The sequence below is a fragment of the Oscarella lobularis genome, chromosome 11 (genome assembly GCF_947507565.1).
Source record: "Oscarella lobularis chromosome 11, ooOscLobu1.1, whole genome shotgun sequence".
Taxonomy (NCBI): domain Eukaryota; kingdom Metazoa; phylum Porifera; class Homoscleromorpha; order Homosclerophorida; family Oscarellidae; genus Oscarella; species Oscarella lobularis.
Genome location: NC_089185.1, coordinates 168,919 through 190,242, shown reverse-complemented (window position 1 = coordinate 190,242; position 21,324 = coordinate 168,919). Strand labels below are relative to the sequence as shown.

The 21,324-nt window shown below is 48.0% G+C and overlaps 6 protein-coding genes across 12 annotated transcripts; 2 read left to right on the top strand and 4 right to left on the bottom strand.

Annotated features, from left to right (window-relative positions):
* Nucleotides 1-69: 69 nt before the first annotated feature.
* On the bottom strand, nt 70-1,758 carry LOC136193167 (uncharacterized). The gene is made up of 5 exons (XM_065981996.1): nt 1,636-1,758; nt 1,105-1,581; nt 643-1,047; nt 357-596; nt 70-301 (listed from the first exon to the last, which is right to left on the bottom strand). Exons 1-5 carry the CDS (start codon nt 1,688-1,690, stop codon nt 162-164), a joined length of 1,317 nt encoding a protein of 438 aa, XP_065838068.1. The 5' UTR covers nt 1,691-1,758; the 3' UTR covers nt 70-161.
* Nucleotides 1,759-1,761: 3 nt separating this feature from the next.
* On the bottom strand, nt 1,762-3,633 carry LOC136193163 (probable lysosomal cobalamin transporter). Its single transcript, XM_065981984.1, has 2 exons — nt 1,945-3,633; nt 1,762-1,888 (listed from the first exon to the last, which is right to left on the bottom strand). The coding sequence occupies exons 1-2, from the start codon at nt 3,592-3,594 to the stop codon at nt 1,859-1,861; spliced, it is 1,680 nt and encodes a 559-aa protein (XP_065838056.1). The 5' UTR covers nt 3,595-3,633; the 3' UTR covers nt 1,762-1,858.
* A 17-nt stretch (nt 3,634-3,650) lies between these two features.
* Nucleotides 3,651-6,171, top strand: LOC136193166 (homogentisate 1,2-dioxygenase-like). The gene is made up of 15 exons (XM_065981995.1): nt 3,651-3,675; nt 3,726-3,791; nt 3,846-3,934; nt 3,989-4,094; nt 4,147-4,203; nt 4,255-4,346; nt 4,394-4,428; nt 4,483-4,562; nt 4,623-4,722; nt 4,916-5,040; nt 5,238-5,342; nt 5,395-5,521; nt 5,580-5,632; nt 5,698-5,826; nt 5,873-6,171. The coding sequence occupies exons 1-15, from the start codon at nt 3,658-3,660 to the stop codon at nt 6,023-6,025; spliced, it is 1,335 nt and encodes a 444-aa protein (XP_065838067.1). The 5' UTR covers nt 3,651-3,657; the 3' UTR covers nt 6,026-6,171.
* A 529-nt stretch (nt 6,172-6,700) lies between these two features.
* Nucleotides 6,701-12,716, bottom strand: LOC136193165 (spliceosome-associated protein CWC27 homolog). 7 transcript variants are annotated; one of them, XM_065981991.1, is made up of 14 exons: nt 12,658-12,716; nt 12,427-12,604; nt 12,267-12,298; nt 11,903-12,208; nt 11,757-11,863; nt 11,529-11,678; nt 11,448-11,472; nt 10,729-10,832; nt 10,447-10,654; nt 10,271-10,374; nt 9,759-10,200; nt 9,680-9,708; nt 9,501-9,607; nt 9,317-9,442 (listed from the first exon to the last, which is right to left on the bottom strand). In XM_065981991.1, exons 1-11 carry the CDS (start codon nt 12,697-12,699, stop codon nt 10,044-10,046), a joined length of 1,413 nt encoding a protein of 470 aa, XP_065838063.1. In that variant the 5' UTR covers nt 12,700-12,716; the 3' UTR covers nt 9,317-9,442; nt 9,501-9,607; nt 9,680-9,708; nt 9,759-10,043. The 7 variants fall into 7 exon arrangements, with proteins under 7 accessions (XP_065838065.1, XP_065838063.1, XP_065838062.1 ...); XM_065981990.1 differs by having other exon boundaries at nt 9,763-10,200; XM_065981992.1 differs by having other exon boundaries at nt 9,501-9,708; nt 9,763-10,200; nt 11,903-12,001; nt 12,065-12,208.
* On the top strand, nt 12,717-18,720 carry LOC136193159 (mitogen-activated protein kinase kinase kinase 15-like). The gene is made up of 32 exons (XM_065981980.1): nt 12,717-13,324; nt 13,382-13,477; nt 13,527-13,624; nt 13,678-13,726; nt 13,788-14,022; nt 14,077-14,236; nt 14,292-14,379; nt 14,437-14,508; nt 14,559-14,624; nt 14,929-14,973; nt 15,157-15,203; nt 15,258-15,353; nt 15,407-15,485; nt 15,537-15,673; nt 15,727-15,854; nt 15,923-16,026; nt 16,082-16,115; nt 16,178-16,282; nt 16,332-16,393; nt 16,438-16,503; nt 16,559-16,659; nt 16,724-16,869; nt 16,915-16,957; nt 17,007-17,060; nt 17,112-17,259; nt 17,319-17,460; nt 17,506-17,926; nt 17,974-18,066; nt 18,118-18,143; nt 18,201-18,286; nt 18,343-18,419; nt 18,476-18,720. Exons 1-32 carry the CDS (start codon nt 12,743-12,745, stop codon nt 18,546-18,548), a joined length of 3,759 nt encoding a protein of 1,252 aa, XP_065838052.1. The 5' UTR covers nt 12,717-12,742; the 3' UTR covers nt 18,549-18,720.
* LOC136193161 (coiled-coil domain-containing protein 81-like) lies at nt 18,702-21,294 on the bottom strand. Its single transcript, XM_065981982.1, has 10 exons — nt 21,133-21,294; nt 21,023-21,084; nt 20,547-20,957; nt 19,962-20,492; nt 19,834-19,908; nt 19,749-19,787; nt 19,530-19,699; nt 19,398-19,476; nt 19,118-19,344; nt 18,702-19,069 (listed from the first exon to the last, which is right to left on the bottom strand). Exons 1-10 carry the CDS (start codon nt 21,209-21,211, stop codon nt 18,805-18,807), a joined length of 1,938 nt encoding a protein of 645 aa, XP_065838054.1. The 5' UTR covers nt 21,212-21,294; the 3' UTR covers nt 18,702-18,804.
* Between the last annotated feature and the right edge of the window lie 30 nt (nt 21,295-21,324).

The window sequence follows — 21,324 nt, the reverse complement described above, 5'->3', positions numbered from 1 at the left end:
TATTTTTGTCAATTGACGTCATCTGTGCCGTCACGACCTCGCGCTTTAGCTGCTGCGGGGCGCGCGAAATATGCTGTACGTCACATCTAATTTCACAGCAAGGAAAACAAAAAGAGAAATGCCTCATGCAGTACTAGTAGTATAATAGTTCGGCGTTTTAGTTAGGGAGAAGCCAACTGACGATAGGAAACGCCAGTCGCGGAAGGAACGCGACGTTTCATGTAGACAGCAAACAGCACGATCACCACAATCACTGCAATAAGAACTGCACCGCCCACCGACGCTCCAATTATGATCCATTCTAAAATAAAATATCACACTAAGCCATCTGTTTTGAGTGATGCAGTCTCACTGACTTGTCACATCGGAACTGCTACTAGTCGGTTCAACGGCGGTTTGGCCGTAGAAGCATTGAAGAAGACCTTGCTCGATACTCATGGTCTCGTCAGGACCCACGTCAGAAGGAATAGCGTCCGCAGCGATGTTGTACTTCTCCAAGACTTGAGTTGCACACGTGCGTATCTGTGGCTCATCAGCAAGTTGGTCCAGCAAAACAGAAATCGATACGTCAGGATTTTCGGTAAGCGAGTATGACCCTACAACAAAAAATAGGATTAACTATTATTTAATTATTTCGACTACCTTGCAATGCATAGTTGAGGGCACAGTTTACAACCTCTCCAGTAAATTCGTCGACGCCGTCATCTGAATCGCTTGGCACTCGAAATCCTGGAGGGATAATTCCCTTTTCAACGCCTTGCAATTGCTCAAAAGTGACGCCAAAAATGTCCTGGGATGCCTTATCGACGCACATCTTGAAGGAAGGATTGAGTTTCATTAGCTGATAGATATCAGTCGGAATAGCTCCGAAGACTGGAGGCTTCGTTGGGCCTCCTGCTGTAGGTGAAGAGGGACCCTTTGTTGTCGATGGCAACAAATTACTGATTTTTCCTAGCCATTTCTTGAGCACGTCTCCAATTGAATCAGAATCGTAATCGTCACTATAATCGTGAAAGCTGGCATATTTTGACGGCAGCGTAGCAGTTGCTGAGACAAGTTATATAATAAAAATACGTGCACATAGTACACTGTGTGCGTGCATACCTATTGACGGACACGTTGATACGTCGAGAGGAATAAACTGCTCCTTGATGATTGAGTAGCGAGTATAATCCGTTGAAAACAGACGCTTGAGCCACATTCCTGCCGACAGCTGAACGCCTCCTTTAACCCCTTGAATCTGGACGTGCACGTAGGGTGTTCCGATTAGTAGTGACAAATAGGTGGGAACATTGGGAAGAGCTATGGTCTGAGCTCCTTCAAATGTGTAGCTGTATTTGTATCCAGCTAGAGGTACGTTGATGTTCATGACCAATTGAACGGGTTTACGGCATTTCTTCAAGGTGAATGACATCGTTACTGAAGTCGGTAAATTTGGAATTGGTTTAATATTGCATGACACCGACGTGCAATCGGAATTTGTAGTACACGTCAGTCCCGACGCAGCGGTCGCCGTTTGAAGAGCCTTACACGTATCAGTCAAAGAAGATGGGGGCGTCGATGATGACGAAAACGTCGTTCCTGCGGAGAAATTTGACTCAAACGATTTTGCATCCCATCTAAGGCGACGTATACCAAGAAAAGAGATAAGGAAAACGTTTCCCAACACTGTCGTCGTCTTCATTCTCATTGTCTGGTACGGAGTAACACCTCACGTGAGCCGCCCTCCAATCAGAAAACATCGCGCGAGTACACTCGGACTAAATTCAGCTGTCATATTATTATAACGTACACACACATCTAATTTTTCGTCACAAGAAAATAGCAGGCACTTTACCCATGTCAGATGTTCTTCCAGCTAGACTCTACTTTCTAAGTCCAGAAGCGACTACAACATATAACACAAAATTACAGCACATAAGTACCAATCTTTATCCGTTAGACCTCGTCACTTGAACTTTCCGTGTCGCTGTCGCCATGGTCGTGGATATTCGACCGTTTCTTTCGACACAGAACGACGACAAGTCCAAGCAAAAACGTCACGAGCATACCCAATTGGCAGGCAAAGTAGATCAGACTGAAGAACCAAGTGCGATAGCAAAACTGATACACCAGACTAGAGAACTGCGTTTCAACACAATCCGACGAATCACACAACATTGACTGTCTCTCAATCGTGCATTCCTTCTGTTGGAGTACTCCCAAACAGGTAGCGTTAGAACTGTCCGATACATTAACGCTTTCCTTATACGAGGCATTGAAAAATTGATGACCAAAGCGCGTGTATTGCGGTGCCACGGTCGTCACGGTGACGCCGAGACTCACAACAAAAGTCATGAGAATGAAAGCGGTAAAGAGAAGTCCCTGGGGTGGCGTTCGATGCGGTCGAATTTGATACATCTTCAGGCAGAAAAACCAGATGCCCATGCGCCGAATTCCGTAGAGCGTCGCAAAGACAAAGAAGAAGATGAGAGCAATAAGAAGAACGTAATCAAGTGGAAAGAAGGTCTGACTCCAGAGAAGCAGATATCCAACAGGATTGGGCAGCGTCGATTTATTCAAAAGAAACCCATAACGATATCCCTTTGAATGCAAGATACGATCGATTCCATTCATGAGTAGACAGAAGAAGATGAGAAGAGCGACGAGAAAGAGTACAATTCCAGATAGAATAGAGAAGGGTCTCATGCACTTATGACAACGCATTCCGCATCCTTTTGTCGCGGCATCAAATCGTTTCTGACGTCGCTTCAAGAGTCGTTCTCCCGCCTTGAAATTTTCCATGCGTTTTCGATCTTTCGACGACATGGCGCGACGCTCTCGTCCGTATTTGGAGTCGAAATTGCGTTGATGAGAATCGTGTCGCTTTTTCCGACTTGTCAATTCATCTCGTTCGTCTTCCACGCGTCGATATCCTCGAATGAGATCGATAGGCAAAGCGACCATACCCGGTCCCGTGTACAAAACCGAACAAACGGCTCCAATAAGAGCGAGAAAACTGATTGTAAAGGAAAGGGCATTTTGGCCTCGATTAGAGGCAAACGAGCCTAAGAACAGTCGAGCATAGTCCGATGTCGTTTCATTATTATCGAACTGTTGTTCAGACGCCCAGGGAACGAAAGCGCCGATGAGCAAAACGACGGCAAGTGCCACGCAAAAACCAATCCAATATTTGAGTGCGGAGCAACATCGACGCGCCGTGCTCACGCCCTCGTCGCCCTCTTCGTAGTAGAAATACATGAAGGGTAGAACGAGAAAGACGAAGAGCATGACGACCGAGTAGAAAGCGTAGTACATATAGCGAAATGTCGATTCGACGTCTTTTCGACTCGCGTTTGGATCGGCGGACCACTCTTTGAAGTCGCCCATCGATGTTTTCATTTGGGAAACGCCGAATATGTCGACGGGGATGAGAGCGAGCGTGAGGAGAGAGACGGTTAGGCCCGATATGATTGTTATTGTCACGCTGACTTCGGCGTCGCGTCGGCGCTGGTAATAGCGGACGTAGAAGAAGCAGAGGAAGAGCGAGAGGCCGCCTACGATGACGAACGGCAGCCAGATGCCCGCGAGAACCGCTGACGGAATCGTCGCCATCTCTTTCACGAGGAATGACGTCAGGGTAGGTACGGGACTGCGATTGTTGTCCGGGATTTTGTAATGGCTGACCCTTTTCAGGTTTGTTTACGTTTTACGTTCGTTTGAGTGCGCGAATTTGCGTGATTTAGTACTTAACGGGGTTCGGAAACGAATTCGCATCGGAAGCGCTTCCGAATGCTTTGCCTAAAGGCCAGGTAAGGCGATTTTCGTCTCTATGTCGAGTGCGTGGACGCGTTTCTTTCATTTAGAACAGTCCACAGGTGTGCCCCTACGGACTGTATGCCGAACAGCTTTCGGGGACCGCATTCACAGCTCCGAAAGACCAGAATAAAAGAAGGCACGAAGTGCACCCCCTCGAGGCCTTGACCGTCCAATATTTATCTCTGTGTAGTTGGCTCTATCGCATTCGACCTAGTGTAGGGCATAATCCATTTCAAAAAATTGACCAGGGAGCCCTAACGAACGATTTTACAAAATGGCCAACAAATCCCAATCAGGTGGCGAATTTTTGATTTGGGTGCAATTTTGTATGGAAGAGGAAGAGTCTAGATGCGTTGGTTTCCGTTTCAACTTCCTTCAGACGACGAGAAAAAGGATTTTGTCCAGGTTCATTTTCTCACAAGTATTTATTTATTTATTTATCGATTCCTCCTTTAGGGGCTCTGTACTGTGTGCGGAGCCGGCGATCCGCGCACTAGAAACGGTATAGCAATTCATATGTATTTGTGCAATTTTTCAATGGAAAACAAGTGAGGGAAAAGCTGCACCTGTAATTTTGTACAGTGGATTATTTCAGGTGTCTCTATAATGCTGATGGAGATCTGTTAATTGGTAGAACAGGCATTTTTCAATTGATTATTTTGAGTTTATGTGTCGCACTTTTAGTTCCTCAACAGGGAGTACTAAAAATCACGACGGAATTCGGAAAAATGCAGGTGACTCTAAATGAAATTTGCGTCATTCAAGTGAGCCTTCTTCTCCCAAAGAAATAGCCTTCACAGTTCACACCTAGCAATCCTCCTTAGCAAGGAATGCGTTTTTCAGTCGACGTTTCTGGTCCAAGCCGTGGCTACATATTAGAAGTGTTCAACGGTCATTTTCGGCTTCCTGATCTGGGTCCAATAGGTAAGCATTTAGCAGAATAGTGACGGTCCCATTCGTTATAAATTGACAGAGTGACTTTGATTGATATCCTATGGGTCACTGTGTGTAGTCATTGGGACTAGAGCGATTTCGACACCTTCGTCCGGCTCGTTTTAGTCCGCGCAGTCGGTTTTCCAGTCGCGTACAAAACCGGTTTCTCTCTCTTTTATTTCAGGCGCAAATGGCTTGGCCTATCCTCGCGATTTTCTTACTCCCGTCGCCTGTTTTGAGGACAGAAGTCCTCCAAGTGGCTACACGGTAGTCAGCAAATTTCAAGGGTCTCTCTTCGCTTGCACTCAAGTAAGCAAACGATTAGGGCGGAAGGTTACCCCGGGGAACCACTTCCTATGATCTCCTATGTATAGTCGCGCATCTAATTGCCTCCGCAACAGTGTGGTTGTGATTTTTCGCCCTTTGCGGCCTCGTGCGTTTGCATAACTAACGTCTACCTCCCTTCCCTCCCTTCATCCCTCCCTCCCTCCCTCCCTTCCGTGAAGGCTCACTCGCCCTTTGATGTGGTTGGATGGCATGGAAATTACGTTCCGTACAAGTACGATCTCGCCAATTTTATGACGGTCAACGCCGTCAGTTTCGATCACGCGGTAACCGTTCGTTCTCGCGGCTCATTTCAAGTTGGAACACATTCGCGATTAGGATCCGTCAATATTTACTGTATTGACGTGTCCGTCCCCGAAGCCGGGCGTCGCCGTCGCCGACTTTGTCATCTTCCCGCCGCGATGGAGCGTTCAGGAGCATACCTTTCGACCGCCGTATTATCACAGTTAGTTCTCATGACGTTACCCTTATCTCACAGACGTCACGTCTGCGTTCGCGAACAGGGAATTGCATGAGCGAATTTATGGGCCTCATTTGCGGTCGATATGAGGCAAAGGTGAAAGCGGCTATCGTCTTCTTCTTGATCTGCCTTGCAAATCGTTTCTGCGGGGGGTTGTTTAGAAAAAGAACTTCCTACCTGGCGGCGCTTCCCTTCACAGCATGATGACACCTCACGGACCGGACGCAGCCGTTTTTTCGGCCGCCTCAACAGCTGATTTGAAACCGAGTCGCGTTGCTGATGGATCGATGGTACGTCTCTCGTCATCTAAGCGCCGCTGAATTTAATTTTCTCTAGGGGTTCATGTTTGAGTCGTCCTTCAGTATGGCGTTGACGGAATGGTCGGCGGAGACGTGCGGCACCGTCGATCACGATTATTACAAGGCCTGGTCGACGCTGGTCAGTCATTTCGACCCGGAATGGAAGTCGTCGTCGACGACGTCCAAGTGAGTGGGTGAGTGAACGAGCGAGTCCCTTGCATGTCATACAAACCCAAACACGAGCCTCCTATCTACCGATTTCCTTGAATCGGAGATGTTCACTTGATTTAATATGGCGTGGCCGGCGAGCGATCCTTTGACCGGCTTCAAATTCAATGTGCCTGAGTCCGTGACGGATTTGTTGACAGCGGCGGCGGCGGTGGCGGCGGCGGCGGCGGCGGCAGCGTATCTACCATTGGCTCCCCTTATCATAACGTATAGAAGCCCTAGGTTGTATTATCCATAGCTTGAGGCGTGCATCGTTGCGAACCGACCAGATTCACCTGTTTGGCTTTCCGCACATCGTTGGTGGCCTGAGCCGATCTCCCTTCTATTTTCGTTCCTAAGAAAATAGACGTCATCTCGGGGCGATCTCTCCGTAGAGCTTCGTCCAGTGCAAGCCCGCTGGACTATAGATTGCGTCAAAGGCCAGCTATTTCGTACAGGGATGTAGATGTCGTTGTGATGCTTTGTGGGGGGGAAATGCTGCTAGCACGAATAGAATACGTCATTAGACGTCCTCTCCCGCTGCTTTTTAAAAGTCGTTTGCATTAAATCGGTCCTTTTGGAGGTTTCTTATTGCGGCGGCTACTGCTTTGGTGAATTATCTATTCGCACCTGACGTCGATCACGTACATCGTCGTCGTTCTCTTCTACGCTCTCAAGTTTATTCGCCTGAGCCTTATTACATAAAGGTCGTCTTTCATAGACGAAATCGTTGGGACGGCGTGTTGAATTGTGCGCTCTCTACGAATGCATGCTGTGCCTGTCTGATAAACTGCATGCTCTCAGGCAGTGAAGTCGGTGCTATTATCCTATATCTAATGTCAGCGAATTCTAAGTTAGCCCATGATGGGACTGTTCTTGTTGTACGGATGGTAAACAGGAGGGCAAGATCCATTGGCCAACGGCCATTCGCATTTGTCAACATAGCGATGATTGGTGCATTTCTTTCCCGGCAGTTTGGGAAACCAGCAGTCGAACACTTGGGGAAGCGACTTGCCATCTATAACGACGTCGTTCCAATCTTTGCTCACAAGTAAGTTGTGTGACAGACAGCCGGGAGCAAAAGCGGATCTAGAAAGAAATGGTACGGTATTATTATACGCTGTGTCGCTGTGGTGGTTCGCGCACCCGACAGTCTTCAAACTTTTGCGAACTTTGTGACACATTTTCATTAGACACTTCACTTCTCTTTTCGAGCTTGGATCTGGGAAAGGGATGTTGCTGATCTCCAGCTGCGCGATGTCGAAGAGCCATTGAGACACGAAGAGATCGGCTAGATGAATAGGTTCCTCGCAAAAAAGAGATTCGGGCTATTCAGACTTACTTTTGATGTGGGGATAGAGAATTTCCCCGAAAAAACATTTCCAAGGGGCAGCGGAGTGCTTTTTGGCACAGCTCTCGGGAACGGCTGCGTGCCAAAGATGGTAACCTTGCTTGACAGCCACACTCGGCGAGCACGCAACGTTGCCCCCGTTGGCATTACAGTCGCACTTATGATCAACGAACCACCCAGAATCGCTAATTCCGCGTACTTCGGCTTTCGATCCTGCGTTCTTGATCTGCGTCGCTACTTTATCGACGTTCAGCATGACCCCTATGCCTCCAGCGCTGGCATAACGGAATTAGAAAGAAATGAAAATCTAACTAAGTTGTTAAGTGGGTCGCGCGTACGTCCTCTCACCTGCTTCCAGCTAGGAGAATTTGCGTTGCATTACGCATTCCTTCTCTCTCCAATAGTTCGGCAACGACTTCGGCAATAATTCTAGAGCCCATAAACACGTATTCGTCTGCATAGAATTCGATGGTGAAAGTGGAAAGCGCAGACAGTTTTCTACCGACCGTTTGATGTGTTTTCATGCGATTGATTTCCGCTCCAGAGATCGCTCGAACAGTACGGAATGAACCTACAAAGGAGGAAAGAATTCAGCGGTCGGTGGCGACGGTGCGGTCAATGGAAGCCGAACGAAAGGCACTTACACAGCATTGGCATTCCACCATGACGGATTCTTCTCTATGTCTGGGGAGAGGATGCCCATATCGGCTGGTAGAATGAACAGTAGTTAGTACGCAATTGCTTCGCCGTTCGGTCGACTGACTGGATTTTTTCGATGTCCAGTAATTGGACGACATCATGAACTGACCGCCGTCATCTTTGTCACGTCGTCTTTCGTCGCACATTTTTGTATTGTAACAGTAACCTCCACCTAGATTCGAGAGGTCAATTAGATGTTGCTGCAAAAGAAACTCCTGGAGTGCGTTGACAGAAGGAGTTTGAGCGCTAACGTGGTATTGATAACGGTCAATCAAGGACAGCCGCATCTTTCCCGCCCCCAATTTATCGAATAGTCTCCCTTAGCTGCCTCTATTCAAATAGTTCGACGAAGCCTATCACTGTCATTTCAACATCCGCGCACATGGTGCTCTTGGAGACCGAGCGTCATAGGACGTCAAGGGTCACAAACAGTGGAAGTTACGTAATACGAGGGGGAAAACATTAGGAACGGGAGAACATTGAGGAACGTCCGCTTGGCACCGATAGCGCAGGCTAGCGGATCTCTCGGCGCCCCTACAGGCTCGTCTCTTCTTGGCAGTGCGAAATGGGAACAGAAACAGAAACCCTATACAGTTGACTTCTCTACTAGGAGATTCGTCACTCTATGTACTGTCCACTGATACTAAACTGGTTAGGCTGATCAAATAGGAAAATCGAACCTTCGAGATAGATGATCCATCGTTTTGAACTGACGGTCTTGCGAATGTAGTATCTACAAAGGGAGGGCATTTGGTTGGTTAGATCGCAACTATGCTATAGAAAGCGGCGACGTATGGCCGGAGGCGGCGGTACTTACCCGGCCGGCGATCGATCGTTGCACGTCACTTTGTTGTTACCCAGGAGAGTTATGTCCATTTGACGCGGACGTCGACACGAACAGTTGCGCAGTTCTTCTCGTAGGAGCGTCACTTGACTCTGAAGATCGTCTATCATCAGTCGACTGGACGATCGCCGTTTGTTTTGAGCGAATGCGATCGACGCCACAGCCGCCGCAATGATAGTTAGACAGTAGAGTCGGATAAAATTGTGCATTTCAATGGCAGTGACCTGGGGGAAAAAGCAAACAAAAATTGGTTTCGTGCTTCGTTGGTCGTGCGTGAGATGGCCCGGGGACTCCGCCCGATTCTCAGCGTGAGAAATTGGCGCGAATAGGCGCAGACCGTATTAGGAGATGCGGCACGAAAGCCGCCTCTATGAGCGCACCTTTTATTCCCACCGGAATGCTCACAACACGCTTTCGTCTCTCCTCTCTTGGACGCTCTGCGTCGACTGAGCCGCAGCGGGCGTCGAAGGCGCTGATAAAGCATTTGCGTTCCGGAACCGCTTCCACTGAGAAGATGCAATTAGCTTCCAGTCGGGCTTGCTAATTTCTCTGGTGGAAACCGACCTAGTGGGTGTTTGTAGTAGATTGGTGACGCATGTGGGACGGCCAAAAGTCGGGTCTCTGCGGCACGGAATCGAAGCCGACCAAGGTGAGTCATTTCCGACCGCCAGCTAAATCAAACAGGCCAGTATTTTCAAAAGTGTCAAATTTAGCTTGCGACTGCCGCAAAAAGCTGAGCTCACTTTTCCGCCCGCCCGCACGCCGCGCGCGACTAACGACAGTCCAATTAGTTCGCCTGTTTATATTATTGTTATTACGTGCCTACATGGTAGAGAGAGAGACCCTCCTTATTGGCGTCTCGTACTACCGAAAGAGATCCGCTTGATGTGTGGTCAAGTGAAAAAATTCAGGCGGGCGTTTGCGATACGGTAGGCGGTGGTAGCGGCGGCGGCGGCGGTACAGCGACGCGCTCGTGACGTCTTCCGGAAATTGGACTTTTGACTAAGACAGGAGGCCGCCGACACGATAGCTATCTCTACAAGTCTCTCTATGTAAGCCACTTTTTCATTAAGAAATTCATCGTGCCCCCCCGCCGCTCTATTGTCACTATTTTTTCTTCTTTTGCGCTGCTTTATCAGCTCCCCGCCGACGCATATTGATGGGATTGCGGGGATCAAAAATGTCGAACGTATCCTCGTTGACGACCGCCGCATCCTTAGCCAGGACTATTCTCTTTTCCTCGTCGACGAGAGAGTGTCCCATCCTGTAGAAAAATCACAGAACTTATCGTCGTCGTCGTCGTCGCCGCCGCCGCCACCGCCCCTAATGCATACCAATCGTCAGTCTCGTCGCCTCTGCTCTTTTCGTTTGCATTCTCCTCCCTTTCCAAACGAGTTTTCGCTAATTTTTCTCGGAATCGAGCGAGCATGGCTCTCTTCTATAACAAATTGTGTACCGTATATACAATGACTGGGCCGCGAAACGAATTAGCGAGACGACGACCACTCACGTCTTCTCGCCCCTCGGACTTGTGGGATTTCGCCTGAGAAATGAGAGCGTTGCGTTCTCGACGAAAGTCGGCGAGAGGCCCTTCTTCTTTTTCCCGCGCTTCCGCCTCCTCTTGGAGCATCGTTTTCCTTCGCTCTTCCTCTTCCTTCTCCTTTTTCGCCTGTCGAATTTCTCGCATCAGTTCGCGAGACTCCTTTTTCAGTTCGTCTCTAGACGCGATCGAACCAGATGCATTAATTTTGCCTGCGGCAGTGCGCGCGGCTACTGTTACAGTAGAGCGCACCTCTTGGCTTTTCTCTTCGCCTCGCGATAATTCATATCAGCAAGCGTGCCGTCAATCGACGAAACAAATCTCCTTTTCCTATTTCCATCTCTGCTTTCGCGACCCTGATTGAAAGACGATGGAACCCAATCAGCGAACTATTGCATATGCTCGTCGTGACTACGGGAGGAGCGAGGACATCGAATTTTCGCGCGGCGAGAGGCCTAAACAATTCGCCGTGCCCCTCCCCGTTGCCCGTCGCACGTCGGTCATCTCTCTATTCTCAATTGAACTAGCACGAGTCCCTGATTGAATGACGAGCGCGCGCGCGGGCACCGTTTCGTCTTACTCGATAAACAGAGAATTACCGCACGTTTACTTAACAAATGGCCGACATAGACGTGCGGTTGAACCCCGCGACGCACACGACGCACACGTAGCCTACACGGTCGGCGACACGTGCGTGTATACATAGTCAAAGGAGCTCGTAAGTTGAGAAGACAAGGAATACCGCTCGCCGCCTGAGGGAAGCCCCGAAGAAGAGCGACAGTCAACAGCTAGGGGAGAGGGGAGGGGGACCCCAATCCTGTTGCCTTACTAATGTACTTAGGAAAGTTCAGTGGGCTTTGCAATTGTTTTTGTCTCGCGAGAGAAGCGAGGAAGCGAAGGGGAAGTGATCATTATTAAGTCGTCTCTCGCTCTCTCGGACAATGAGAGAGGCGAGAAGAGGATTCACTTGCCTCATTAGAAGCTTCTTCATGAAGACTGAGTAGATGAAAGTCAGCTGATAGTTGGAACAAATGTCGCGACGATTCACTTACTTTGTATCGTCGACTGCCGGTTCGGCGCTCAATTTCGGATCGTCGGTCAGAACGTCGTGACTCGACTTGATTTTTTGAACCGTCGATAAAGCGGTCGACTCTTCGTCGTCTTCCTCGGCTTCGTCACCGAAAGAGAGCAAGCTGAAATTCCTGTCCGGCGCCAGCAAATAATAGAATTCGGAGATTATCCGTCTGACGGATTTAGAGTGTCTATTGTTTATTGTTTACTTCGTTGCCTTGGATTTGCTCTGTTTGACAAATTCGTCGGAGGCGGTAGCAGTCGCGAGACTCGACGTCTCGCGAGGCACGATATCATCAAACGGATTTGCTAAGATCTAAAACGAGATAGAGACGCAGAGAGGAGATAATCCTACCTCCGTTTTTATGATTCGAGGTGGCTCCAGAGGCCTGTCATTTTCGCCTATCTCTCTATCAGCGAGTCGAAGCATATTGAAGACAGTTGGTCCCACAACCTGGTGTGCAGTGGCAGGAGAATAGAAAAATAGAAAATTTAATGTACTGTAGTGATCTCTTGCCTTGCCGAAGAGCGTGTGCCGCCCATTCAATTCGTCGGCTCTGTCGAGAGTGAAGAAGAATTGACTTGCATTGTCACATGACTCCGAACTGGCCATAGCGACGAGGCCACGATGACTGAAGCGAAGACGTTGATGATATTCATCCTCAATGAGAAGAGAGACAGACATAGGAACAAGCACAAGTCATTTCTACCACGCCTACTTTGAATGGTTCACCGTAAATCGATTCTCCTCCTGAAAGATCGTTAGCGCGCGTTACGTACCCGACAATTTCACGATTTCGCGGTATTTATTAATTAAATAGCGCGCGCTTTCTCGTATACACGAAAACCGCGAAATTTTCGGTTTTAGAAACGACGTACCTTCTCCCGTTCCCGTGGGATCGCCTCCCTGAACGACAAATCCCGGTACGATGCGATGAAAAATCGTTTCGTCGTAGTAGCTTTCGAGACAGAGCTGAATGAAATTGCGACACGCTTTCGGCGTCTCTTTCGACCAGAGTTCGATTTCGATTTCGCCGCAGCTCGTATAGAGAAGAACCTACACGTATGGCGACTCCTTTTTCGAAGTCGTTTGCTCTCGTGAACGCTTGCCTTGCCATTTGTTGGCGGTTCTTGAATGTAGATACTGCTCATTAGATATTTTTGTCCGGGGGTCCACCGACGTCCCGGAGACGATATGGAAAAGTCGGGCAAAATGACGATTCTGTCCGTCCATGCGGACTCGGACGAAGCGAAATGCGCTTACTGCGCCTTGCAGCTGGCGTCGAAGGACCTCTCGGTTAAAGTCGTCGTGCAAAGGCTCCCTTTCGACTCGCTAAACGAAGGCAAAACGGCGTCACTCGATCAATTCTACAACGCCGACGTCGTAATCGCCGATCTATCGGAAAGCGAGCATCGCGCGTCGCTTTTCTATCAACTGGGCGTTCGCGAGAGCTTCGACATGACGCACAACGTCATCGTTTTCCACGATCGCGATCCCGAAGAGACATTAGACCTTTTAAAAATCGCGTCGACGTCGCATAACTTCGTGCCTTATCGCTGCGTGAAGGATACGTGCATTGCAACCGATTTTCAATCGTCGTCGCCCGGAGGCGACGGCACGAGCGGCAACGGGACGCCGTCCGGGATTCCGCTCTCGAAACGATTGCGGAGACTCTTGCAGGCTATGGACGTGACGAGTCGAAAGAAGAATAAGGAGTTTTTCTTGAATTCGTTGCGTAAGGCGAGAGAGACGATGCAGGGCGACGCTTTGAAGGAAGTTCGTCTTTTCGCTTTTTTTCTCTCTCTCTCTTTTTCTTGATTATCTGGAGTTTAGGAATTGAAAAAGTTGCAGGGAATGATCGACGAGGATCCGCGTCTTTATTCTTGTGATACTATCGTACAATTGTTGCTGACCTATAGAGATATCAAGGTTAGTGGAAATCGTTATCTTTTTTCTCTATTTTTCACGGAATTTTAAGGATTATGACGCTATGGTTCGTTTGGTGGAAAAACTGCCCGAAGACGAACAAAAGACCAAGCCGGCTATTCAACAGCATTATGCTTTTGCACTCAATAGGTCTGCGCATTTAATTAGAAGAATTTATTTTATTATTCTTTTTTTGTGTGTAGGAGGCAAAGAGCGGGAGACAGAGACAAAGCCTTGGAAGTTCTGAATAACGTATAGCAACGTTTTCAACGTCGCTTCGTCGCCCTGCACAATTAATTCTCTCTTATTTCAGGTCTTGCAGAAAAAGGAGAATCAAGTGACGGATATGCTTTGCTTGTGCGGACGCATTTACAAGGACAAGTTCACCGAGTCCAACTACAAGGAAAAGGATTGGCTAGCGAAGGCTATTCAATGGTATCGAAAAGGATTCGAAGTGCAGCCAAACATCTACGCCGGCATCAATCTAGCGACGCTCTTAGTAGTGCACGGAGACCAGTTTTCCAAATCAAGAGAACTACAGACGATAAGTAAGGAGAGAGACGTATGTATATTATTTAGGGAAATGAAATCGTTATTGCTAGTAAATACTCTTCATAATCTATTGGGTCGAAAGGGCAGTTTGGAGCGTCTGTCCGACTATTGGGACGTGGCGACGTATTTTGAGATTTCCGTTCTTTCGGACGATTACGGAAAAGCGTGCGCTGCGGCCGAATGCATGTTCAAGCTAAATCCTCAGCCATGGTGAACTTGGTGTCTTGTGTGTACACGCCCTTGTTCTATTGCTGATTGACTTAAGGTGCATTGATACGACACTTAATAACATTAAGCTCATAAATAAGGCGAGAAAACGGGAGGAGACGAACGTTACTACTATGGAGCAAGCAGTAGGCTGATGCGAGATTCTTTTTATGCGCACCCCCACGCTATCCTAATAAATTAAGGGGTTTGAATTTTGGCTCGACTTCTTTACGGAGTCGTCGAAAGAAGGGGATTGCGACGATTTTCGATTTCCGGTAAAATGACGCAACAGCTTGACTGTTCTTTTTCTAGTTTTTTTTTTCAGGTTCTTGTTCTTGAGCCAACGAAAGTGTACCTACCTAGTTCGTTTAAAGTCACGCTGGAAGACAAGGTGAGTAATTCTCGCCCCGGGCTTTGGGGCAACACAACGTCGTTTCGGCTGTTTAAACGACTTTGCGGGTGGCGGTCGATATTTTTAGAGGAACCGTTTTAGTAGAGCCCCAAGGGGGAAAAAATGATCGGTTTGTGTGGTGGTGGCAAGAAGCCAGGGGAGAAGAGGGAGTTCCCTATTAGAATGAACGTGATTGTTTTAGAAACAAATAGTGTCTAAGAGATCTATTTGTGGATCCAATAACGAGACCAAATCTTGTAGCACTTTATTGCCTGACAATGCAATGACGTCATTCTTTTTTTAGTCTGTTCAACTTTGCCATACGACGTGGCCTGAGAATTTGGAAAAGGTGGGTACACTGGGGGGTGTTTGTCGTTGCACGACTTCTGTTGTGTGTGGGAAGGGTGTCAGACACTTCCTTCGAGCCTCAGACTTGTTGCATATTGTCCCGGGTCCTGTCTGGTCGCTTTTTTTGGCCTAAAACAGGACGTCGATGACGCTGCTACACTTTGTTTGACATCTGTTCGCCTAGGCGCGGCACGACTGGCATTTTTCCGCCGAATCCATCAAGAACATCAGGTCCGGTGACGACGCCTCTTCGTCTCCGTATTAATCTCCTCTTATATTCATTAGTCTGTACAAGAGGGAAGATCGATGCCTGTTTTTGTACGTGCAAGAGAATTCGGACGACTTTCAAGTCTATTTTCCGTCGAAGCGATTGAGACAGAGGTTGGGGGGGAAAACGGAGAGGCAAGCCTTTGTGTGTGACCCTTCTATTCCAGATGCTTTGAACTCGTCCTAAAGCTGCTCGAACGATCGCCGGCCGATCAGGAAGAGTTGGAACACGAGACGGAATTTGAGGTGAAATAGGAGACAAAGTTCGCCTAAGCAACTGCACGTTTTGTTCTCTAGTTTCAATACGAATCCGACGAGGTTACGGAAGAGCGTATGGTTCTCGGTAGAGGCACATACGGCGTCGTCTATTCGGGATTTCACGTGGCGACGAAGCAGCGATTGGCAATTAAAGAAGTACCGGAGAAAGATTCCAGGTACGCGTAATGCGAGGGGGAAAGGGGAGAAAGGCTAAGAAATTCTCTCTCAGCAACGTTCAACCGCTTCACGAAGAGATTCGTTTGCATCGTCAGCTGCGACATGAGAATATTGTTCAGTACCTTGGGTCTCGCAGCGAAGAAGGATTTTTTAAGATTTTTATGGAGCAAGTTCCTGGAGGTGACGCTTTTTTTTTGAAGAGTGATGACTCATTTATTTATTTATTTATGTTCTTTTTTTCCGTGTAGGAAGTCTTTCGAGTTTACTGAGAAAGCATTGGGGGCCTTTGAAGAATGACGAACAGACGATGCGACACTACACGAGACAGATTGTGCAGGGTCTCAAATATTTGGTAAACGATCCTTCTCAGAATTGACTTCTTAATTAACTCGACTTTGCTTCTTTAGCACGATCAAAAAATTGTTCATAGAGACATTAAAGGTTTTTTTTCTAGACTAGACGTCGTTTTTGGTATTTATGGGGTTTGGGATCTTTCCTCGTAGGGGATAATGTCTTGGTCAATACCTACAGCGGCGTACTTAAAATATCTGATTTCGGCACGTCAAAACGACTGGCGGGAATCAATCCGAACAGCGCGTCGTTTGCCGGCAAGTTACAGTAAATTCGTTTCACGATTTTTATGCTGAAATTGAATAGGGACGATGCAGTTTATGGCTCCGGAGGTTATTGATGCTGGACAGAGAGGATATGGCATGAAGGTACGAATTAAATAATTAGTTAAATAATTAATTAATTTGGATAGGCTGACATTTGGTCTCTGGGTTGTACTGTGATTGAAATGGCGACCGGGTTACCTCCTTTTCACGAGGCAAGTAAAATTATCCTTGATGCTCCTCTTTGCACGTGTTTGATGCCCCGTTTAGCTTGGCACACCTCAAGCTGCTCTGTTTCGAGTTGGAATGTTCAAAGCGCATCCGGAAATTCCCAAAGAAATGACAGACGTCGCTGAAGATTTTCTCAAGCGGTACGTAAAATATCGACGCGAAAGAAAACGGTTTTGATTGAAATTTGACCCCGCGCGCGCGCAGTTGCTTTGAACCGGATCCGGTGAAGCGCGCCTCGGCCGCAGAATTACTGAAACACCCATTTCTCCTCGTCAAAAAGAAACGCAAGAAGAGCGCTACCAAACAACAGCCTTTCGCCCTTCAGTTTAGCAAAATTAGAAGTCTATCCAGTACGCTTTATACATGACACATAGAGTACATAAACCGTACTCGAGACTCCTTAGCTCCTAATGAAGAAGGACGTACTCTATCGCCACCGTAAGTCTCACCATGCAGGAGGGACACTCTTTCTGTATTTTTTTCTCAGACCTCGCAAGCGGGGATTCACTCAGGGTAGCGCCACTGTGACTGACTCGTTCACGTAAGCTTCGATAGTGATTGCCATGCTACGGCGTAAATTTTGAAATCGTAGTTCATCGGACACGTCTTCGACGAGTTCGTCGATTTTTGTCCCCGGTTCGATATCGGACGAAGCGACGTCAGATCCGTTCGAGCGACTGCAGAGTCACACTCGAAGAAAAGCTCAGCTCACTTCGATGCTTACCGAAGACAAAGACAAAGTGCGCCGTTTCTTCTTTTGATTATTATTCTACTTCGATTTTTTTTCTTCTTCTTCTAGACGTGCTCGCGGTGGGAGCAAAGAATAGCGCAGAACTCCAGAGGACGCTGTCCTTTCGCTAAGGAAAAACTCCTTCAACTGCAGAACGCTTTTAAATCGTATTTTGAAGATGGAAAGGAGAAAGAGATGAAGAGCACGATACGTATGCAATTCTATTTCGAAATGTGTAGCCTTGATGTCTATATAGAGCAATTAATGGACGAGTTTCAAGGCAACAGCGTTGCGGCAAACGGACTTAATCTGGCTCTGGTCGTTTTTCAAGAAGTGGCCAGCGAAGGGCTGAAACAACGCGGAATCAAACCGCATCACATCTTCGCTATAGATAATTTAGTGAAGGAGGCGATCAACAAGGCGTTGCGCCTTTTGTCGCCCGACGATACGGACAGCACCGTCGAAACGATGTCGTACACCGACGACGGTTTGGTCGATTTGACCATTAAAGTTCCCGAAACGAAAACATCGCGGAAAAGGAAGAAGACGAAGAAGAAAACGAAGAGCGACGATCGTGACGACGACGACGACGACGACGGTGACGACGACGACGACGACGACGTTGGTATCGGTGCGCTTCGAGACGAACTTGAATGTGCGACTGATGAGAATTTGAGGTAATGGCGTTGTTTTCTTGATTGAAACACTTATGAATCTCTCTAAGATTAATGAAGGAGTTAATTGATGTGCACAAGACTTTGAAGCAGCAGTTGCACGCTAATTTGGCTGGGCAGAAGCGACTGCTTGCCGAACAGAGGTACCTAATTGATAAACAATGTGATTTTCGCGTGGCAGCGCTTATTTCTAGTTCTCCAACAACTATGTCAGCAGAAGGTATCATCAAATGTAATTCTAGATTGCCTGACGGAACGTAGGGGGGTTGTCTTGTAGAAGGGGAGAAAGCGAGCTCTTTGCCCGATTCTCAACTCGTACAATGGCTGCAAGACCTTGATCTATCGCGTGAAGTGACGCAAAAGGTGGCGCGGGGACCGCGTGTGCGAGTTTCTGTCGTCTAATTTTTTTGAATAATTAGTTCGTCGACGAAGAGTACTCTCTTAACGACGTGCTCAATTTTATTACGTATGAAGACTTGGTTCACTTGCGTTTGAAGTAAGAAATGAGAGCGTAGTGAAAAGAGATCAACGCTTTCATTTTTTCGCAATTAGGGGAGGTCCGCGATGCCGAATATGGGGCGCCGTGTGCAGCTACAGAAGAAAAAAAGACGCTGGGCTACAGTAAAGCTTTTATGTTCTTTTAGGCAAATGAGTTCTTAATTTTTTTGCGCTGTGATGAACCGTGCTAGAGAATGAGCTAAAGTTAGTTTTGCATGCAGCGTTCTTTTTTTTTGGCAACCTTTTTTGCTTCTGACGGCAGAACTAGAAATACGCGGAGAAAAATGCTTAGAAATCTATTTCTGAGACAATTCAACTAAACGCAAGACCGTATGTATGTATACTCTGTAATGCAAACGCACCGATTTTCGTTCACTCTCTCCTTACAGTATCAGTTTGGCGCCGGCTATGAAGCGAGTTTCCTTCAAAACATTCGACTTTCCCACGTTCTCCGGCCGTCTCTTGCACTGACGGCATCGATGGTACTTGTCGCATTGCTCATGAAGCAACGCGCCCGCCTGTTTCTCTAGCTCGGCTTCTTCGACGTCGCGAGCTTTCTTTTCGGCGGCCAAATGAGCCCACGATTGTTCGAGCTCGTTTCGTTGCTGTATCCGCTCTTGATGACGCAATTTCATGTCTTCTACGAGTCTGAACAAACGAATCGTCGAATCCGCGAGCTTGGTAACTCGGACTTACTCTTCTTTGTTCCTCTTTAGCATTTTTAATTCCTCTTCTTGTTCCCAGCGTCGTTTCTTGATCGTTTCCTCGTCTTTTTCTCGTTCCACCTGCAGCTGTTCGTGAAACACGCTCTCGGCAATTTCTCGCCTTTTCTGCATCTTTCGATCCGTCATGTCGTGTATGCCGAATATCGGTTGAATCGAGTCGGGCTGAGCGACGGGAAGAGGAAGCGGCTTGCAGCGAATCTAGAAGTTGAGACGCTGGATCGCACTCAGTCAGTGTCATATGAGCACACTACCTGTTCTTCGAGAGCTTTCTGATATTGATGACTCGCCGTCGCTTTTTGCGAGAGGTAAACTTCTCTACTCGCTGCCAACCTTGACAACCGTCATGAAAGCATTTTTGAATTTTTTTGTCTTTCGCTTCTTACTCTTCTGCGAGTTGAATTTGCTCCAATCTCTCCAGCAAATCCGTCTCCTTTTTCAGACTCTCTCGGAGGTGCTTGCGAGCATTCACTTGCATTTCGAGTTCTTGCGAGTATTTGAGTTGCTTGGCGTAGGGTGGTTCGGTTGCCGGACGCTTATCGAAGACGTACGACTTCTAAAAGTCTCGTGGAGAGAGAGACAAATGACCAAGGGGACTGTTGTACCTGAAACCATTTGTCGTCGGGTCGTTCACCATTGGATCTCTGTTCAAAGAAGAGAGAGAGTCGTATCGAGGGAAGAGTGATTTACCTTTCTATTTTCGCCTGCTTCGAAATTGTAACCAGCCATTTTGCGACATATGTCTCTATTCTTTGTCTCTTTTGCCTAGATTTCACGGGTTATAGGACGCGAGTGCCGCGAGCTAGATGCTAACGTGCCTGTTCTCTAGCCTGCGCAAGGGAATCCTTCTGCCGTTGATATTGCTGAAGAAGTCTATCCTCGTACAATTGCCTCGCACGTCTCTCCTCGACGAAAGAAACAGGCACGTTCCTCATTTCACGCTGATGACACAAGTAGCATAATTCCTGTCCAGCCGCCATACCGTGCGAGCAAGAATTCGGTCGACTCGTCGCCGGCGTGACGGCTTCCTCCTCCTCCTTCTCCTTCGCCTTTTGCGGCGACGTGGGAGGCGGCGACGTCGCAACGGCTACGTCGGTAGTTTCGACAGCATTATTATCGTCGTCGTCGCCGCCGCCGTCGGACGACGATTCGTTTTGAGCCACAATGGATCCTTCCGGTATAGGCGGCATTCCATCGCCCGCGCTTCTCGTCAATCGTCTTGATTCCATCCTCGTTCCGTCGAGGGAAAGTGGCGACGACGACGGCGATTTGACGATTTTCGGCAGAGCGACGGTTGTCGGGGAGCGCGGCGTGTTGCCAGCGGCAATCGACGATGCCCTGCTGGAAGACTGCGCCAAATCGAATTAGAGCACAATAGACCCTCGATATATAAGACTTATTACGAAAGCGTTGATGAGATGTCCGCCCGTGCCGTCCATGCTTGTGATAAATTCTTTAAAGAATTTCATCTTGGCTTTGCAGTCGCGAACGGCGAGACGACCAATGCCGGCGAAGGTGAACTCGACCGTGCGATTTTTCTGGACGCAGCGCGACAAGGCGAGCAGCACTTCGCGCACGCATCGTTCGACCGTGTCGCGACTGAATGGACTTTCCATCGACAGGGCCGAGTAGTTGAGCGAGACGACCGGAATTTGACCGGATATATATTGCTTTGCGTGTTCGACTTTGTGCGTCTGAGCGAACTTTTCCGACAGTTGAAAGACGGGCCGCTGAATGACGATTGTTCGATTGTTTCCGATATTGAGTTTGCGCTGAGAGAAGGTGAAGACGCCTAATCCCGGCACTTGGACTCCCTGTCGCCATGCAAAGAGAAAATAGATCAAATCTGGTTTTCGTGTGTCGAATTGATTATCCTTGCTTTGTTTTGGCTCATTTGACGCTCGATATATGAAGATACGACTTCCCAGACGCTGCTCACATCTGTCGAAAGGTTTCGATCGAATTTCTTTGCTCGAAATCTATGCAAACCTTGATCTGATAGTTTCGGTATGGTCGTAAAACCACTGCTCTTCGCTTCGGCTATGATTTCGCCGATGGCGTCCGTCATGGCGAAACTGCGAGCCCGTCGATCTCGCTCTGCACTGTAGCAAGACCGACGCTTCCAAGTTGCTACGAACAGTCGCCCTGGTAACGATTAGACGCCACGTGATAGGAAGCCCG

What these genes read in the sequence shown, in the direction of transcription:
- LOC136193167 (XM_065981996.1), bottom strand. Translation starts at nt 1,690, where the DNA reads ATGAGAATGAAGACGACGACAGTGTTGGGAAACGTTTTCCTTATCTCT. An exon ending in CCTCAACTATGCATTGCAAG is followed by an intron (nt 597 to 642) that starts GTAGTCGAAATA and finishes TTTTTGTTGTAG; the next exon opens with GGTCATACTCGCTTACCGAA. An exon ending in TAGCAGTTCCGATGTGACAA is followed by an intron (nt 302 to 356) that starts GTCAGTGAGACT and finishes ATTTTATTTTAG; the next exon opens with AATGGATCATAATTGGAGCG.
- LOC136193163 (XM_065981984.1), bottom strand. Translation starts at nt 3,594, where the DNA reads ATGGCGACGATTCCGTCAGCGGTTCTCGCGGGCATCTGGCTGCCGTTC. An exon ending in CGGAAAGTTCAAGTGACGAG is followed by an intron (nt 1,889 to 1,944) that starts GTCTAACGGATA and finishes TATATGTTGTAG; the next exon opens with TCGCTTCTGGACTTAGAAAG.
- LOC136193166 (XM_065981995.1), top strand. An exon ending in ATGAAATTTGCGTCATTCAA is followed by an intron (nt 4,563 to 4,622) that starts GTGAGCCTTCTT and finishes AATCCTCCTTAG; the next exon opens with CAAGGAATGCGTTTTTCAGT. An exon ending in GCGTTGCTGATGGATCGATG is followed by an intron (nt 5,827 to 5,872) that starts GTACGTCTCTCG and finishes AATTTTCTCTAG; the next exon opens with GGGTTCATGTTTGAGTCGTC.
- LOC136193165 (XM_065981989.1), bottom strand. Translation starts at nt 12,699, where the DNA reads ATGAGCAGTATCTACATTCAAGAACCGCCAACAAATGGCAAG. An exon ending in AACCGCCAACAAATGGCAAG is followed by an intron (nt 12,605 to 12,657) that starts GCAAGCGTTCAC and finishes CCATACGTGTAG; the next exon opens with GTTCTTCTCTATACGAGCTG. An exon ending in CTCGAATCATAAAAACGGAG is followed by an intron (nt 11,864 to 11,902) that starts GTAGGATTATCT and finishes ATCTCGTTTTAG; the next exon opens with ATCTTAGCAAATCCGTTTGA.
- LOC136193159 (XM_065981980.1), top strand. Translation starts at nt 12,743, where the DNA reads ATGGAAAAGTCGGGCAAAATGACGATTCTGTCCGTCCATGCGGACTCG. An exon ending in TATGCTTTTGCACTCAATAG is followed by an intron (nt 13,625 to 13,677) that starts GTCTGCGCATTT and finishes TTTTGTGTGTAG; the next exon opens with GAGGCAAAGAGCGGGAGACA. An exon ending in CAAAATTAGAAGTCTATCCA is followed by an intron (nt 16,870 to 16,914) that starts GTACGCTTTATA and finishes ACCGTACTCGAG; the next exon opens with ACTCCTTAGCTCCTAATGAA.
- LOC136193161 (XM_065981982.1), bottom strand. Translation starts at nt 21,211, where the DNA reads ATGACGGACGCCATCGGCGAAATCATAGCCGAAGCGAAGAGCAGTGGT. An exon ending in GTCAAATGAGCCAAAACAAA is followed by an intron (nt 20,958 to 21,022) that starts GCAAGGATAATC and finishes GCATGGCGACAG; the next exon opens with GGAGTCCAAGTGCCGGGATT. An exon ending in AAGCAGGCGAAAATAGAAAG is followed by an intron (nt 19,788 to 19,833) that starts GTAAATCACTCT and finishes TTCTTTGAACAG; the next exon opens with AGATCCAATGGTGAACGACC.